This window comes from Choloepus didactylus, chromosome 14, assembly GCF_015220235.1.
Source record: "Choloepus didactylus isolate mChoDid1 chromosome 14, mChoDid1.pri, whole genome shotgun sequence".
Taxonomy (NCBI): Eukaryota; Metazoa; Chordata; class Mammalia; order Pilosa; family Megalonychidae; genus Choloepus; species Choloepus didactylus.
Genome location: NC_051320.1, coordinates 65,254,899 through 65,273,111, shown reverse-complemented (window position 1 = coordinate 65,273,111; position 18,213 = coordinate 65,254,899). Strand labels below are relative to the sequence as shown.

General features: G+C 36.4%; 1 protein-coding gene across 2 annotated transcripts in view; it reads right to left on the bottom strand.

The window, feature by feature from the left end:
- Window positions 1–7,290: 7,290 nt before the first annotated feature.
- TRHR (thyrotropin releasing hormone receptor) overlaps window positions 7,291–18,213 on the bottom strand; it is a 45,382-nt gene continuing 34,459 nt past the window's right edge. The window contains exons 2-3 of one of the 2 annotated variants that reach the window (XM_037803197.1): window positions 11,217–11,603; window positions 7,291–7,645 (exon numbers count right to left, since the gene is read on the bottom strand). In XM_037803197.1, the coding sequence (XP_037659125.1) occupies window positions 7,595–7,645; window positions 11,217–11,603 (438 nt within the window). In that variant the 3' untranslated portion in view covers window positions 7,291–7,594. Of the gene's footprint in view, window positions 7,646–11,195; window positions 11,604–18,213 lie in introns of those variants that run through there. The other variant, XM_037803198.1, reaches the window with a different exon arrangement.

Genomic DNA, 18,213 nt, shown 5'->3' with positions numbered 1-18,213 from the left:
TCCATGGGAGAAAATATTTAGAAACCACATGTGGTAGTTTGGAGGTTTTATGGACCCCAGAAACGATCATGTCCTTAGATTTAATCCATTCCTGTGGGTTTAGACTTATTGTTGGTGGGACCTTTTGATTAGGTTATGTAAATTGAGATGTGAACCACCTCATTCAAGGTGGGTCTTAATCCTCTTACTGGAGCCCTTTATAAGAGGATAAAAGCCAAAGAAATTCACAGAAAAATGCTCAAGAAAAGCTGAGGTGAAATTCAGAGAATCACATAGAAAAAGGCCCCAGAGAAGCTAACAGACAGAAGCTAACTGAGAGGACACACAGGTGGAGAAGCCAGAGCTAAAAGCAATGAAACCTGGGAACAAGGACCATCAGCATCTCCATGTGCCTGGCCATGTGACAGAGGAATCTGGATTGCCGGCAGCCGGTCTTCAGAGAAGGTATTGTCCTGTTGATGTCTAGATTTGGACATTTTTCACGGTCTTAGGACTGTAAACTTGTAAGCTATTAAATCCCCATTATAAAAGCCAACCCATTTCTGGTACATTGCATTTCATCAGCTTTCGCAAACCAAAACACCACATATCTGGTAAGGTTTTGATATCCAGAATATATAAAGAAATCCTACAACTCAACAATAAAAAGAAAAACAATGCAATTAAAAAATGGGGAAAGACTTTAATAGACATTTTTCCAAAGAGGAAATACAAATGGCTAAAAAGCACATGCAAAGATGCTCATCTTCACCAGCCATTAGGGAAATGCAAATCAGAACAATGAGATATCATTTCACACATAGTAGAATGGCCATGATTAATCAAACAGGAAACGAAGTGTTGGAAAGGATGTGGAGAAATAGGAACACTTATTCACTGCTAGTGGGAATGTAAAATGGTACAGCCACTGTGGAAGACGGTTTGGTAGTTTCTCAGGAAGCTAAGTATAGTTCTGCCGTATGATCTGGAAATCTCGCCACTATGTCTATACCCAGAAGAACTGAAAGCAGGGCTGCAAACAGACATTTGCACATCAATGTTCATAGTGGCATTATTCACAATTGCCAAAAGATGGAAACAACCCAAATGTCCATCAGCCGATGATGGATAAACAAAATGTGGTATATACATATGATGGAATATTATTCAGCAGTAAGAAGGAACAAAGTTCTGAAGCACACAAGAACATGGATGAACCTTGAGGACATTATGTTGAGTGGAATAAGCCAGAAACAAAAGGACATATATTGTATGATCTCACTAATATGAACTAAGTATAACATGTAAACTCATAGAGATAAAATCTGGAATATAGTTTACCAGGAGAAAGAATGAGGCTAGAGAATGGGGAGCAGATGCTTCATATGTGCAGGATTTTTAATTAGGTCAGGATTTAGGTGTATTTAAATGTTTGGAAATGGATAGAGGTGATGGTAGCACATTATGGTGAGTGCAATTAACAGCACTGAATTATGTGTGTGATTGTGATTGAAAGGGGAAGTTTAGAGTCACGTATGTCACTAGAAGGAAAGCTAGAGGTTAAAATATGAGACTGTATAACACAGTGAACCCTGTGGTGGATGATGACTATGATTAACAGCACAAATATTAAAAAGTTATTTCATGAACTAGAACAAATATATGTCCCTAATACAAGGAGTTAAAAATAGAGTGGTATATGAGGAAAATGCATCTATTGCAACTATGGACCATAGTTAACAGTAATATTTTAATATTCTTTCAGCAATAGTAAGAAATATACTATACCAATGTTAGGGGTCAATCAAGGGGGTGGGATAAGGGGTATGGAAGTTTTTGGGGGGAGAATAATGAAAATGTTCTAAAAGTTGATTATGGTGATGAGTGCACAACTATGTGATGGATACTGTGAGCAATTTACTGTATACTTTGGATGGATTATATAGTGTTTGAATATATCTCAATGAAACTTCATTCAAAAAGGAAAAAAGAGGGAAAAAAGTAAGACATTGCCCCACTAAATTCCTTTTAAGAATGAGCACTGCTTGACTTGAGAGTGTTATTCAACTCTTAATCTTCTGTTTTAAACAAGTTAATTTTTCATGGTTTCTATCACACTCCACCATCTCCATGCTATGTTACCCTTTCTCAATACTTTTGCTCAGGCACATTTTAAAAAAAAAGTCTCCCCTTTTTGTCTTCACTACCCCTACCTTCTATGCCCTTTAATATCCTACCATCATTTAACATTCACCTCATAACGCACCCTCCAAAACTCCTCATATTGCTATCTTAGCATAGGGTGACTTCTCTCTCTTTGAATTTTCATAACATGTATTGACTTTTAATTATTAGGCAATTGACCATGCACTTCCCTCTTTCTTCTCTTGGCATCTTGGACTGTTACCTAATTTAAAATATTTGAATTTGGTTTCTTTAGCCAGATTGTAAGATTCTTAAGGATAAATCCTATTGTCTTCTTTGCCTTATCCCAGTACCAAGGAAGGTGCTTTGCATATAGCATTTCTCAGTGAATATTTGTGACTTGATAGGGTAGGGTTTCCTTGTCTTGAGTCTGCTCTGTTATTGTTAGGGAATGTTTTGTACATACCATGGGCCATATATCTTGTAACTACTTTTATAAATAGTTTAATGTAATCCTCACAGTTCTCCCATGAGATAAATATTTCTATCTCCATTTTACAGATGCAATGATTAGATGCTAAAAATCAAATACCTATAAATTACATAAGGGAGAATGAGAAGAGTAAAGATGCACTGAAATGACAGGATCCTTTATGGCTCCAGAATATAGAGAAACAACCTCATTTTTTCTGTGTTTCATAAAATGTATTCTATACTAAAAATAAAATAGTTGACATACATATACAATGTCAGGTCTTCGAGATTTAGAAGGTGATCTCTGATTGGAAATACAATGAGATCTATTCTCAGCTTCATTTTCTGATTCTTCATCTTCAAGATGACATTTCTGATCCACTACTCACCAGGCATCCATTTTTATTTTATTTTTTAAACATTGTAACACTGATGTTCCCTTAAAGCAGAAGACTTGGGTACAGACGGAACATTTTAGAGTTGACGTTAGGAAGCAGATGTTAGGGAGTTGAGAGAGTGGGATAAGGAAGGAGGAAAAGCAAATGCAGGTTGTGTTTTTGCGCTGGTTACCATTATGGAGAACTGGGGCTCAATCCTGCCGAGGACCCTCTGATGCCTCAGAAATATTACAATAGAAGGTGGGAGGCTGGAATATTTGTCCATCGGCTTTCACTATCCACTGATTGAGGACTGCCCCCAGGGGCATTAACTCCCGGAACTCCTAGCCTACTTATAGCCAAGCTAAGTGGTTTTCCAGGGCTTTGGAGAAACCTTAGAAGTGGAAATGCAGAAAGACACCTTGCTTTACTGGACATGGTATAGCGGCAATGTGTGTAGAACTGTCCACGACAACTGTGCTGAAATCACAAGGAGGGACCAAAGCTATGTGGCTCAAGGGTTTTCATGTCAGAGGAAGAAAACAGAAAGGCCTGAATCACGAAGCTGAACATATTTGAAGATTAATATGAATAAGTGGATGGTGTTTCAGATTGAGGAAACAGTGTGTACAGGCAATCTACCCTCTTAATACTTACTATATGTGATATACAATGCTTTCTGCACATAAAATTTAATTCTTTAATAAGAACATTTGTTTGCATCCATTAATGAATATTTGTGGAAGTTCTATTTTTGCCAGGTACTGTGAAAGTCACTGTATTTTGCTGACCATGGTGAGCAAACACCTGTTCTCATTGATTTTTATAGCATTTTAGGAGAGCTGGGGAAGAGGAATATGGTAAAATCATATTAAACTAACTACTTGGGAGAACTGAGGAAAATGTACATAGCTGGGATGTTACACATCATCATATAAGGGAAAAATGCTTTGAATAATAAATAGTGTTAGTGACGGCAAGGTCGCTTTATTCTTTAGGCATTTCTAAGAAGCCTCTCTTGTTCACAGAATTCTACAATGCTTTAAGTATATATACGTATATATTTTTAAAATTTTACTTCTCGTGTTCTCCAAGTGTGAAAGAATGAGGTCACTGAAGCAAAACTTGAGATCCACTTCAGAAAGCATTTCCTTTACATGCGAGAATGAACTTTATCAAATGTATTTGTCTACTCAACCATTGGCCCCAGGGACTGGACAAACCTGCTTTCACACAGAGCTGAACTTTATAGTCTATGCATTTTTACCCTGCCTCTTCCAAGTAAGTTGGAGATTATTTGGAATTACAAAAGTAATAGAACAATTTGCTTTACCTTAACACATACATATTTGAGTTTACTCTGCTAGTGTTCAAAAAGAGACAGAGACATTTTAAACAATATCTTTAAACAGTGTTGTCCAAACTTCAGCCACTTGTTTAACCCTCATGATTTTTACCTCATCTAATGTTAAGTAGACTCATTAATATCAGTGAAATCATAGATTCGATGAACTAGTCATATCTGTTCCAATACATATTAAATTTATTGCTACAATTGAAAATGTGTATCTGTGTATTACTTATAATCATCTCAAAAAACCACCAGTTGTATATATACCATACTTTGGGTGTCACTGGATTAAAAGGAAATCTCTGGGCAAATGGTTTGGGATCAAGTTACATTGGAAATAAAAGAATCTGAGAGAAAACGAAAGCTAAAGAGCCAGATCTTTCAGTTTGATGCTTTATTGCTTGCAATGTACATATTGGAACGACACACAGTTTCCCACTGCAGAACATATAATACTGCACTTTCTTAATGAAAAGTCTTTGTCCGACAAGGACACGATGGTTATTCCCAAGTGATGTGGTGAGCCAGCACGCAGCTTTCTAAATCTAATGGAAGGAAGCCAAAATAGTCAGAGGCACATCATAAATCAATATGCAAGTTAACAAGTTTGTCACAGGTAATCTGAAGCAAATCACTATGCATTTTCAATTTCATACTTAATGCTGAAGCTTAGGTTCAGGAAGGGCCAAGGTCTCTGAGCCAGCTCTGATCTCTATGTTTAGCATAATTGGATAAATCCAGAGTTGTTAAGGACCCCTGAAATATATGCACATGTATAAATATGTTTAATATATGATGACAATATAATATAGAAACAAAGATGTAAATATTACTTTCACTTGGAAAATATGGATTATAGGAATATTTTTAGAATTATAACACTTAAAAGATAAATAAGGTACTACATTTTCTATACATAAATGAAACTCACAAAGTTTAGAAAATAAGCATAGCTGGCATATACATTTCTTCTTTACATTCTTATGAATGGGTAAATATTTCCTTTTTAAATATAAGTACAGGTAGACCCCCAACTTCATTTACTTTTCCTGTACTTGGCACTTTAATAGTGGTGGCAAATATCGAAGGACTAGCTGCCTTCCTTCATCAATCCTAATGGACTGGACTTGCTTTGAACACAAATCTTAAAAGGTCTAAAGCCTTGCCCTAGCATTTGAAATGTCTCCCTGCCCTCACTAATCTTATTTATTCACATGGTTTGTCTTTTTTTTAAACTATCTAAATCAAATCTATCCTTCAAGGAAGTTCTGTCTTCTCTACAAAGCCCTCCTAAATGATTCCAGGCCCTACTGATGCCCTCTTTCCTATGAAGAGCCCAGTTGTTTGTAGTCTGAAAACACAATTTGGCTTGAATTGTGTATTCTGTTTTTCTTATATGTTGCTGTGTCAGTGTGTTGCCACTAAATAGTAAGTCTCTTTGAAGACAGAAGCAATGTGTTAGTCTTCTTTATTTGTCCTTATTAAATTAGGTGATGGATATGAAAGTGTTGAGATTGTCAAAAATGACACATATGTAAGGGATTGTTCTGACCATCATCCTTCATACTTAATACAGTGCCTTTAATGGAGCTGGGAGAACTATTTAAAGAAATAAAAACAAACAAAACTAGTAATCTTATTGTGAGGATACATCTATAGGCAATTACGCAGCATCAGAAGATTTAACAATGTAATCCTTAGTTTGGGATTCACTGGCTTATTCATTCATTTAACAGGTACTTAGGGACACTGTTCATATTTAAGTGATCTGTGGAATATGAAAGATAAAATAGACTAACCCTAAAGGAGTTTTCTGTTTAGCTGCTTTTTAAGAATTATGTGAAAATAAGAGTCTTGAAGACTCTATGTTGGAATCTAAGACTTGGTGGTTTTCCAGATGTGATCAGAGGAATACAGGCATCAAAATCACTTAATAAATGAGAGAGTCTTGGGGCAGGGTCAAAGAAAGTGCATTTTAAAATAAGCTCACAGGTAATTCTTACATATACCAAGCTGGGAGTGATTTATTATTCCTGATTAGGTAGTCAAGTATTTGGCCTACTTAATGGAGCATTTTGTGCCATTTCAGGAATACAGAGAATGTTCATATTGAGTTCTGAATTCAGTCCTCTGTTTAGGTTTAGTCTTACTCTGCAGCCATGTTGTATTTATTTTTGTTTTCTGAAGAGGCTCCATATTTATTAATAAAAGTCTATAACATTCTTGAGGAAGTTCATATACTCTCTTCATTGTAAGTCAGAAAACAGCCATATACACAAACACTAAGTCCATTATTTCTGAGATGAATGAAATAATCACTTACAGGCTGTTACTTCAGGACTCAGATAAATTGCAGGAGATGTAGCTAACTCCATTGCTCATCCTATCCTTTTAACTTCTGTAATTTTCAAAATTTTTTCATTTCCATTATTCCATTTGGGAGCCTGTAGTATGTACTTGACCCAGATGCTCCTCCATGAAGGTACCAGGCAATATGATGCAGATTTTCTGTTTATTGGTCATAAAACTTTTGTTTTTTTTTTTTGCTGGACCCAGATTTTTCATTTTTCTAGAAGAATTTCTGAAGTATGAATCAATTACCACCTATGGATTTACATTGGATTTACCATGAATGTGCTTGGAATGTAAACAGGAACAACAGCATTGTGTACAAACATTTATGGCCACTCTCTCCAAAGAGATTATTTGAATATGAAATCAGAAATGTATAGCATTAGTTAATGTCAGGATACTCCATTTGGTGCTAACCATCTCAGTAGCAAAACTATTCCTCAATGCTCAACTCCTGTACATGAGATTTGCTTTTGAGTGATTTGAGATGATACTTATAGAGTAAACATAAAAATAAAATATTTCAAGGTCTTATCCTACCCTTTTCCCCCTATGTAATCAAGGAAGTTAAGAAATAAATTAATTGATGTTTCTAATTATAGTCCATGAAAATAGAAATCACCACATGCAAATAATCTTTGCATTAAAAGTCATACTAGTGATTTTATGGAAACAAAAAGGTTTTCAGAACAACAACATATTTCCTTGTACATAAACAGATCAGAATGCATGTTTACACTTTTATTTAAGATATTTCATGTCCAGTTTTAGTCTTGAATGAAGTTTGATGAATCTTCATGCTCTGAGGAAAGCAATGCTTGTAATGAAAGTTTGATGGCGGAGGTGGGAAGGAGAGAAAAAATATTTATCAGTACAGAGTTCTGAAAGGTTTCTTCATGTGCATTACTTCAAAAACTTACATTTGCTCAGCCAAATCTTGGTTTTTGTGGCTATTTACTGTAGATGGCTAAGATAAATAGAAAATAAATTGCTATAGATGTTCATATTGCTTCTTACTAGGGTAACCAGTGATTCCAAACATCTGAAAACATTTTCTTTGAACCTGGGACTGACATGCCACTTCTGTGTGCTCTCTCATTCACATATAGTTTCTTTACTTCACAAACAAATATTCCAGCCCCTTTGTGAATTGCAGTTGAGAGGCAAAAGCAGTGCCAAATATCACACTTGTAGAGTCCACAGAATCTTGGGTAAACCATTAAAAATCTCCTTTTAATTGTCTAAAATCTAATTTTCCTCCAAAAAGTTAAAATTTTCTTTCTACCAACATGTTTACAGTTTTAACACAGGTTAGAATGATATAACTTTTTATTCTTTAAGAACACACCAGAACTCTGTGGACCCAACTTTGGTAAAACATATTGTTCTTATTATTCCAACACATTCTTCTGAAAAAGAAAAAAAAAATCAAATATCCACTTAGGACTTGTTTACAATAAATTATGTTCCATGGCTACAGTTTTTCCTTTGACTTTTACCAGTTGTTTTGCTCAAACTAGCCATTAGTCTTGGTATAACATCAAATTCTGTGCATTTAACCTATCTAAGAATGATTATAGAGTCTGGACTTTTCCCATTTCTCTTCAGCATTTAGAATATTTGTGTTGGAAGATATATTCTAGAAATATTCTCCCGATACTGATGAAGAAGTCTTAAGAGGGAATTTATATTTGCTTGCTTTATTCATGATCTGTGCCCTTGATCTAATTACCTTAGGTGCAAGATATAAGCAAAGATGCTCAGCAATTAATGAAACAGGAAGTAATAAAGTAACTCAAGGAATTTTATTAAGGGAGGCCCTTAATAACATTACTTCATTCCTGTATCAATTTTATAATCTAGCACTCTGTATTTTTCATTTGATGCTATATCAAGTTTTTAATGACTTATGAAACTATTTTATGATTTTGTACAGTGTGATAAAGAAAACTTTTAAAAGTTATATCTCCTCTGCGTAAACTTAAATGTCTATTGGACATTGCATGGAAACATTTAATTTTATAATGATATTTGCTTTAGAGTTGAAACACTATGAACTGTGTTCTTTTGAATTTCTCATGCGGTTCAAAGCTAACAGATTATTAGCAAATAACTTTTTAAAAATTAAAATGAAAAAGCTGAATCCATGTATCAAATTCCCAACAGGAGAAGAGTATATTGTGTTCTGAGCATATTATGTAAAACTACTTGGAAATTTTTTCAAATCTGATATAACCACTCTGCAAAGTATATTTTCTGTTAACTAGGCCATCAGGTCACAGGAATTGTAATCATCATGCCAGCATTAAGAGAGAGAAAAAAAAACAAATTTTCTCCGTTTTCTGACCCTTGTTTTATACTATTTAGGGAAGCAGCATTGATCTCTGGCCCCTGATCTGATCATTAGAGAAATTCCAACTGTTGTGAGACCGTGATGAAGATAATGTCCATTAAGGACCTACCAGCATGTCTAGGACATAGTAGATAACCAATGATATTAGTTCCTTTCTCTAATAAGAAGATCTACGATATTCCAGCGCCTTCGTTAAGCAATTTATATGCATGTGTGTATGTTTTTGTATGCACCTGCACATGCTTGCCTGATGTGAGGTTGGGTCTCTCTGGCACTCTACCTACATGATTCTAAGACTAATATTTAATCCAGGATGAAAAATCGGTTAAAATAGTTTGCTTAGTGTCATGCAGAGAGATTTTTAGGGTATTTCCTACAAATATTTGCTTGCATTTGTTTACTGATACTGTGACTGAATAAGAATGTCTTACTGGAGTAGATGAGTCCAGTTTTCACAAAGCATATTCTGTAAGGTTCTGGATGGCAGTCTTCATGAAGTAGCATTTTAAAGCACAAGTTTCCAAAACAGAATGATGTGTTCTTTATTAAGAAGGTAGGGAGGGGTAACTACCATTAGCAATTAGGGTCCAGAAAAAAATCCATGAAAGGGATATAGGCTGGAGAGGGAAAATGCCAGCCTATGGGGTACTTAAAGTACCAGGTACTTTTCTTTGCTCTTAAACTTTTTATTGTATTAACATATGTACAACTCATACTATGCTCTTGCTTATACCCAATACTTTCTGACCCAGTGATTAAAATTCAGTGTTAAAGAACAGTCACCAAGAGCAATTTATACACTTGGAGACGAGTCACTTGAAAGGGAGCAAAGTAGGACCTGACACAACGTCCTGGGCAGACTCACTTCACACCTCCCTAATAATCACTGGAATAGGTTTATCTAAGTCATAATTGCAAAGAAGAGATACTGATAATAAGGATGAAATCAGTTTTAACTCTATCAAAAATAAAGCCTGCAGAAATTTTGCATTGCTTTGATTTAGAATCTGTAAACAAAATATCACTAACATTTGAAGGAGAAAAAAAAAGAACCTACAAATGACAAGCAAGGCAGGAAAGAGAGACAATTGCAGACAAGTCACCTTAGACTCCAATGCTCAGTGGGAAGTCTTCATCAGGAAGTGTAATAGCCAACTTTGGCTGACTGAGAAGAACAACTAAGCTTTCGTGAATATATCAGACTTTTAAGCTAGATTCAGCTAGAAGGATTCACTTGATAAGGCTCAGTAGTTTATTCACAAGAATGTTCAAAAAAGATTTTTTCCTTAAAAGTTTCAGAGAAAAGCTAAAACCTTATTTTAAATACTTAGTCTTCATTTGGCTATACTTTTCAATATTAATTGCATGTTAGTTTGCATCTTCACAGTTACTTAATCTTGATATTTCTCCTGCCCATCTATCATTCATGAGGCTTGAACAGTTGATAAAAGCTGGATTCATCTCACAATAAAATTTACATATTTTCTCAATTTGTAATTTTGGATAGTTTTGAAGTTTATTTTATATTAAAATAGAATGATAACCACCTATTTACTTTGTAAGATATAAAAATTATCTCTGAATTTAATAAACATTATGACATTTGGCTTATTTGTTTTTAATATAGTAAACATGTTTGCCTGAAAACTCATTTTTACTCACCAAATAAAATGTTTTCTCTATTTTCCCCTACAGTCTCAGATATTCATGAAGTAGCACTGTACATTGTTAAAATGAAATACTAATTGCAAGCATTTAAAAATCTGCATGTTGTAAAATTATCAAATGTATAGACAAGTATTGAAGGCGGAGATTGAGAAATTACCTTTGCTAAGGCTATTATAAATATGTAAAATGACATCTAGATTTGATATAAACTGCATAGCCCAGAAAACATAGTGAACTTTTCAAGTTAAATGAAAAGGGTCTACTTTCATTTTCCACATTTTGATTATTTTCCAGATCTTCTCTACATTTTGTGATACTAGTTTGATAAGAGGGAAAATATGAATCATTCTCATGGGTTAAAATATCTTGGGCCAGGACTTGTTAGAACATTGGCAAAGAGTTTATCTGCTCTGTCTTCACAAATTATTGGCTATTTTCTCCCTTTTGTTGATAACTGCACAGATTCTAGTTTGTGGTTCATGATCTAATTCATGAATCAACTTTGGCTCAAGGTTACCTCAGAAGCCAAGCAGGTGTCATCAAAAGCTACTTTCGTGGCAGACAAATAAGTATCAGTGACAGTGATATCTTCAAGCTCTGTGCTGAAATGATCCGACTCTTTGATGACGCTGTAATTCAGGGCCACACTGTAGTTAACAGGTTTCTCTGCTGGCTTCTGTTTGCAGTTGCAGAGCTTTCTGAAGGCTGCACGGAATTTCTGGGACATGAGGTTGTAAATGACTGGGTTGATGGCACTGTTGAGATAAATGCAAATTCTGCAAAAGAGCAAGAACCAATTTTCTTGGAAAGGGCTGGAGAGAAATGAGTTGACAACCACAAGGGTCCTGTAGGGCATCCATAAAAGGGCAAACAGAATTACAACCACTGCCAGCATCTTGGTGACCTATGAAGAAATAGAGAGAAATGCAGTGCAGACTCAAATGAAAACAAAACAACACAACCCCTCATACTGTCCCCACCAAAGCTTTAATTCCCAAAATGTAGTCTAAGTTAATACTTTAGTGTGGGTAGTTGATTTGGGAGGTGATTCTATGAAGTAGGATTGAAAGTGCCGAGGACAGTGATACAGTAGAGGAAACGACAAAAGGGGGCGTCACTGAGATTGCTATCGGTGTGGGCAGCTGAGGTTCAAGTGGTGTACTTCCGAGTTCTCTGAGGATGGAGAAGGAGTTGAGGCATTTTTCCATTGGCTTTTATTTCTCATTTGTTCAGGGGTGCCCTTGGGGACCTTAACACCCCTGCAAATCCAGGATTCTCCTGCCTGGGCACTCAAAGGGGGCTGTGGAGAGAATCTGAGGCAGGAAAGATGAGAGACAAACAGGGGACAGGGATGCCTGATATGGATGTTGTCAGCATTTAGGAACTATCCACTCTAGCAGTGGCTGAGGTCAGAGCCAGGCCAAGAGAATGTGGCACAGGGCACCAACAGTGCCTGTGAGTAGCAGTAGCAGATCTAGGTCTAATACCGTCCCCGCTTACCTGCTGTGTGGCCCTGAAATTATTTTTGCCTTTCTTACAGCTTGTGTGTAAAATGAACTGAATATTGCCCCCTAACCAAATGAGGTAATGTAACAGTTTGAAAAGGATAAAGTCTCTAAAGCCAATAAGCTAATGGCTATTGAACATTGACTATGGGCCAGACACTCTACTAGGCTCTTTACATACATCATCACATTAACCAGCCTAAAACCCTACAAAATAGGTATTGTGCCCTCCATTTTTCAAATTGGAAACTGAGGTACAATGTAGGCAAGTACTTTGACAGAAGTGGTAGAGTCTTAGAGCTGGGACTGGAATCCAAGTCGGCCTGTATCCAAAGCTTTTGCCCTTCTCACTGCACAGCTTTCTTTCAGGATAACAGGAGTAGAAGATACAGAAAACAAACTCTGAAATTGTACCTACATCTGTTCCTACTCCTATGTATAAGCAATGCACAGGAGGTAGTATGTTAGCTTGGATGAAGGTTAATATCAAAGATTGTCCAGGTACAAGATATCAATGGGCATAATTGATAATACTTTACTCTCACTCACACAAATGCTCAGTGAAATTCTGAGGACTGGTCTGGTCTTGGAGTTAGATCATCTGACTTTGACTCCATAACAGGCCTTGACTTAATAAAGTTATTCAATCTTATCTGTACCACCATTTCCACATATGAAAATATGCCTGCTCATATTGTTTCATTTACCTCATAGAGAAGATTGAATAAAATGATAAATGTAATAGGGCTTTGAAACTGTAAAGCACTATGAAAATATAGTGACATAATGAAATGTATGAAAATATAGTGAAATATATGAAAATATAGTAAATAATGACAACAAAAAGATCATACTATTTCTACTGTGTGAAAGGGCAAATTCAAGTTGTAGCAGTGATTGTCTTTGAGTGGAGAGATAATAATTGATTGCTTTTCTGTTATCAGAAGTTTTCAGTTTTCTTCAGTCTCTCACGGAATTTGAGAGATTTCAGCTTCCTCAACCAAGACTTTCTAGAACATGGAGAGTACCTAAATAGAATTAACTGTCTCTGCTCCCTTTATTCCTCCTAACCTCCCAGCTGTCTCACTTAAACAGCCTCTAGCTTGTCCTGGCATCAACGGAGTTGTCCTGTCCTTAGAGAGAGCTTTTAAAAGTTCTTTACCGTAGAAATAAAGATTCTGCATTTAGACACCTGCTCTGTCATTAGTATCTACTCTAAACTCAGGTCCCAACTTTGTTCTTAATCCTGGTAATAAAACCATCTTGGTCTCCTGTGTTGGAATGTCTGCCTTTGTTACCCAGCATTCTTTAAGTTTTCCAATCCTGGGGCTCTACGTTCCCTTGACTACACCTCTTCCACCCAGCTAAGGACCCCTTACGAGTCCTCTGGAGATGATAATGCTAGTCTTTTGCTGTTATTATCCCTGGATGAATATAAATTGTTGGCCTCCTTTCCTGGCCCTCCATGTGTCAACTGCAATAAGACTTCTTACCTATGGACATACATAGCCCTTATCTCTTTTGAACCACACCTATCCCTACTACTTGTCTGCAATGGAACCTATGAGACTTCCCCCTGTTTCCACATCCCTTCTGCTTCCAGGGCCTTTTGCTCTTTGTTGCATCTTTCTCTGCCCTCCAAAATGTGACCCCCTTGAGAACCCAGCCCCTCTTGGTCTATTCCAGTTAGTGTTCACTGAGCTTCTCGTCTGACTCAAAGTGTCTAGTATAGTAACACTCCATATTTGCTCACTGGGGGTAGAAAGGTTGTTCAGTGGGAAGGTGATTTTCACACTGGTTCATATAATACCAGGTAAGACATTCCAGAGATTCTGACTTCTTTTAGAGATAGGGAGAGTCTGCTCAACTAAGAGCTTAACCGAGGAATGATTTTTCCTATGCAGATTTTTCAGATTATGAGTAAATATATTTTAATCGGTCATAAGAAATAAAAGGCTCAATTCAGTGACAAATATTCTGAGCTTTGGAAGGAGCTATAGTAATCATCTTCATCATCACCATCACCATCACCTTTATCCCTGCATTGTCCCCTGCCTAGTACTCCAGGTTCTCTGACTTCAAGTCACTGCTTCACACTTGCCCACATCCTCCCACTCCCTGCCAAGGACTAAGGATCTGACATTTGAATCTCTGTCATGATATACAATTAGATTGCCCTTTATGATGGGCCATGTAATCTGATAAGTGCTATATTAACATTATCATATTTAATACTTACAATAGCCCCATAAATTAGCTAACATCATTTCTATTTTACAAACGAAGAAGTTGATGTTTAGGGAATTTAGGAGATTTGCCTGAAGACACATGAGTAGTAAGTGACAGAGCCATGATTCAAATCTAGGTCTACTTAAGCTGAAGCCCATGCTTTTTTCCTTTATATTTTACTCCATGAAAATCTTTTGCATTTTCAATGATGAGATATCTACTGTTTTATCCCCATTGCATAGTTCTTCTAAGTAGGCAACACATTTCCGCTAAATTTCAGAACCGAAAGGTTGAATTTCATCCACCTTCATATTTTTCTCTACAATTGTCAGGTGAAACATTGAATCCACATTTAATATCCACTTACTTCTTTTCACTTAACTGTTTTTTTAAAGGAAGAGCAGCCTGCTTAGAGGTTAGTGTCTCTCCCATGTGCTTCTATAGATCCCCATGCATACTTGACATCATTCCCAAAACATTTCACTGTAATGAGCTATTTCTGTCTGTCTCCCCAGTAGACTATGAACTTCGTCAAGGCAGGGGTAAGGTTATTCATTTCTCTGTCCTCAGGGATTTAGTACAGTCCCTGAGATAAGGTAGCCCTCAGGAAATGCTGAATAAATTCAGGCATGGAAAGAATTATTTCAAAACGTGTAACCAGGATCCTTTTCTGGGTTTTAATACTACAAAGTATTGCTAGAGGAAACTTGCAAACATTTTATTTTTTAATATAAAAATAAACCCTTTTAAGTGGTGGTTAGGTAAATTAGTAAAATGAATCCTTAATAAATTTCAGCTTCTCGTTTAAAATATATTTTTTAAAATTTAAGGAGCTGTAAAATGAAACAAATACAACGACATTTCTAAGGTTGATTGAGATGGAAATATGTCTCCCGTGGGATGCTAGAGAATACATTTTGATCTCATCCATAATTATTTTTACTTAATTTCAACTATGTTTGTCTGAGTTTAATCACTTTCTAAAATGTTCACAAATTTTTAGTATAGCTATATCTTGGATTTTAACAGCGCTTACTCAATACAGATGCACACACCTAGAAAGGGAATGCCCTGGAGATTGTCTTTCATCCTCAATTAATTTCACTGTGGTTGTTGAAGTTTAATTTCTGCTGTTATTCCTTATCCCAAATAAAGTGACAAGAATCCAAATCTGAAAAACACCCTTGGACCATTGTTTTTAAACAATGACTTTTTTGTCAGGGCAGGGAAAGGCATGCGGCGTGTGGTCATGTGGAAGACTGCTTCCTCACAGCAGCCTTTGCCCCAGGGTGTAAAGGTCCTTGGGAAATAGAATAACACAATCTATGGGGGAAAATGATCTTTCAATATATTTTTGATTTGGAAGGAATTTTTCCATTCATTCTAAAATAATATGTAGTAGTCAATGTCCTGGCTCCTGAGGAAGCAACAACGATCTGCAGTGAATTGCCAATGGCCTTATGCACATTATAAGCTGATGGGCAGGTATAATACAATGTGATAAATGCTATGACAGAAGATTATTTTGGTTTGCTAAGAGGATGAAGGATGATTAATAAGGGCTTCCTGGTCTAAGTGACATCTAACACAACCTGAAGGTAAAGAGAGAAGGGAGTGTTCCTGCAGAGATTTGGTGTTTGTGATGTATGAGGTATGAGGTATGAGGGATGAGGGCATATCATGGTATGAGGTATGAGGTATGAGGTATCATGGTATGAGGTATGAGGTATGAGGGAGGAGGGCATATCATGGGGACGAGAAGTCATTTAATACAAGAAGTTCCTATTGCAGACCATGTAAAGAAATGGAGCTACATCTTTCCCTAGCAGACCTGTGGAAATCATTGCAAAAGCCATTACTTTTTCTATGATGAGATGATGTGACACTCCGTGGGGTACATGGCCTTCCAATGCCAGGGCAGAGACAGAAAGCTGAAGCTGCCAAAGGAGATACAGATACAGGGCAGACTTCTGAATTCTGAAAATGTCCGCTTCATGGAACCACTTCAACATGGGAAGTAGGCAGTCATTTTTGACAAGCATATTGCAGACAAGCAAAGGAGGCTATAAAAACATCACTTCATAAAAATGCAGTGTTTAAAGACAGAGCTTGCTAGCAGAGATGGTTGAGAAGAGCAGAGAAGGAACAGGATTAGCTGGATAGGACTCTGTCCTTTGCCATGACAGTTAAGGGTTATCTCCTTAGTTAGAATCATCTAGAAACTTTGATATCAAGCCCTACTGTATATCTTTTACTGTTCACTGTATTCAAGTATGTGGAATAAATCACATATACTCACAAGAGAATTTGGATTCAGTCCTCAACAAATCCTTTTGTCATTGTTATAAACCTCTAGCCAAAGATCATAGATTTCTTTTTCTTTTATTGTGAACTGGATAGATTTCTATCTTATTGTCAAAATTGAGATTATGGTTCCTTGAGTGGGCACAACCTTATCTCTGTATATGTGTGTTGCATATGAAATAAAGAGAGGCTAATTGTGATCTCTCCTCCATACTGCTGACGAGCCTTCTGTTACTACTATCGCTATTACGACTACTATGACTAGTAATAAAAGTTCTGAAACTATTGACTAGCAAGCATTTATTGCTTTAAAAAAAATACTGATAGATTATGGAAAAGCTGCAAAGATAGTACAGAGAGTTTCCGACTGCCTGCACCCAGGCCCCTATTTTTAACATCTAACATTATTATAGAATACTTGTTACAATTAATGAATCAATATTGAAATATTTTAATTAACTAAGCTCCATAATTTATTCACATTTCATTTGTTTTCTCCTAAAAAACTTTTTCTGTTCTAGGATCCCATCCAGGATACCATATTACATTTAGTCATCATGTCTTGCTGGGTTCCTCTGAGCTCTGGCAGTTTCTCATACTTCCCTTGTTGTTTGATGACCTTGGTTAACAGTTTTGAGGAGTATTCGTCAGGCATTTTGTAGAATATCCCTCAATTTGAGTTTGGCTGATGGGTTTCTCATAAGTAGACTGGGGTTATGGGTTTCACACACTAAGTTTATTTATCAGAAACTAAAACCTCCAGATTGTTCTTATGCCAGATAAGCCCTGAAACCAAGAGATACCAGTCTCCAAGAATATCAACCTGTTGCATCCCTCTACCCCACAATGTCTTCTTCAATTTGAAGAAGTTAGAATGGCCATTGCCCAAATATCCCGGAAGCTTGGGAGAATAATCAAATGAGAGGGAGGAGTTGTAACAGAGAAGATAGAATTGAACAAATGATTATGACTACTAAATCATTACGTAGATATTTCTTTTCAGTCTCTAATGTTTTGGAACAGCTAGAAGGAAATACCTGAAGTTGTGGAACTCTAACCTACACTTTGAAATTTGCTCTATAATAACTTGTTAAACTGTATTTTGAAATTTATCATTCTGCATATATGTTATATTTCACATTAAAAATGTTTTTAAAAACAGAGAGAATGGGAGGAGGAGAAATGCAGGTAGTGAGTAAACATATCTTTTGAGAGTTTTGCTGAAAAGAGTAGACAAATAGAGGAGATGACAAAGGGGAGATGAAGAATAGAGGCTTTATGTTTTTGAGGATGGGAAATATTACAGCATGTTCATATGTTAGGGAACAATTCCACAGAGAGGTAAATTTATGGTTGAGGAGGGAGAGAAAGGAGATAATTGGGGATGGGGTCCAGTGCACAAGTGCTGGTGTTGGGCTTTTCTCAAAAGCATACCCAGAGTTACTTTTCCAATATCTGTTCCTTTTTTGTAGTTAC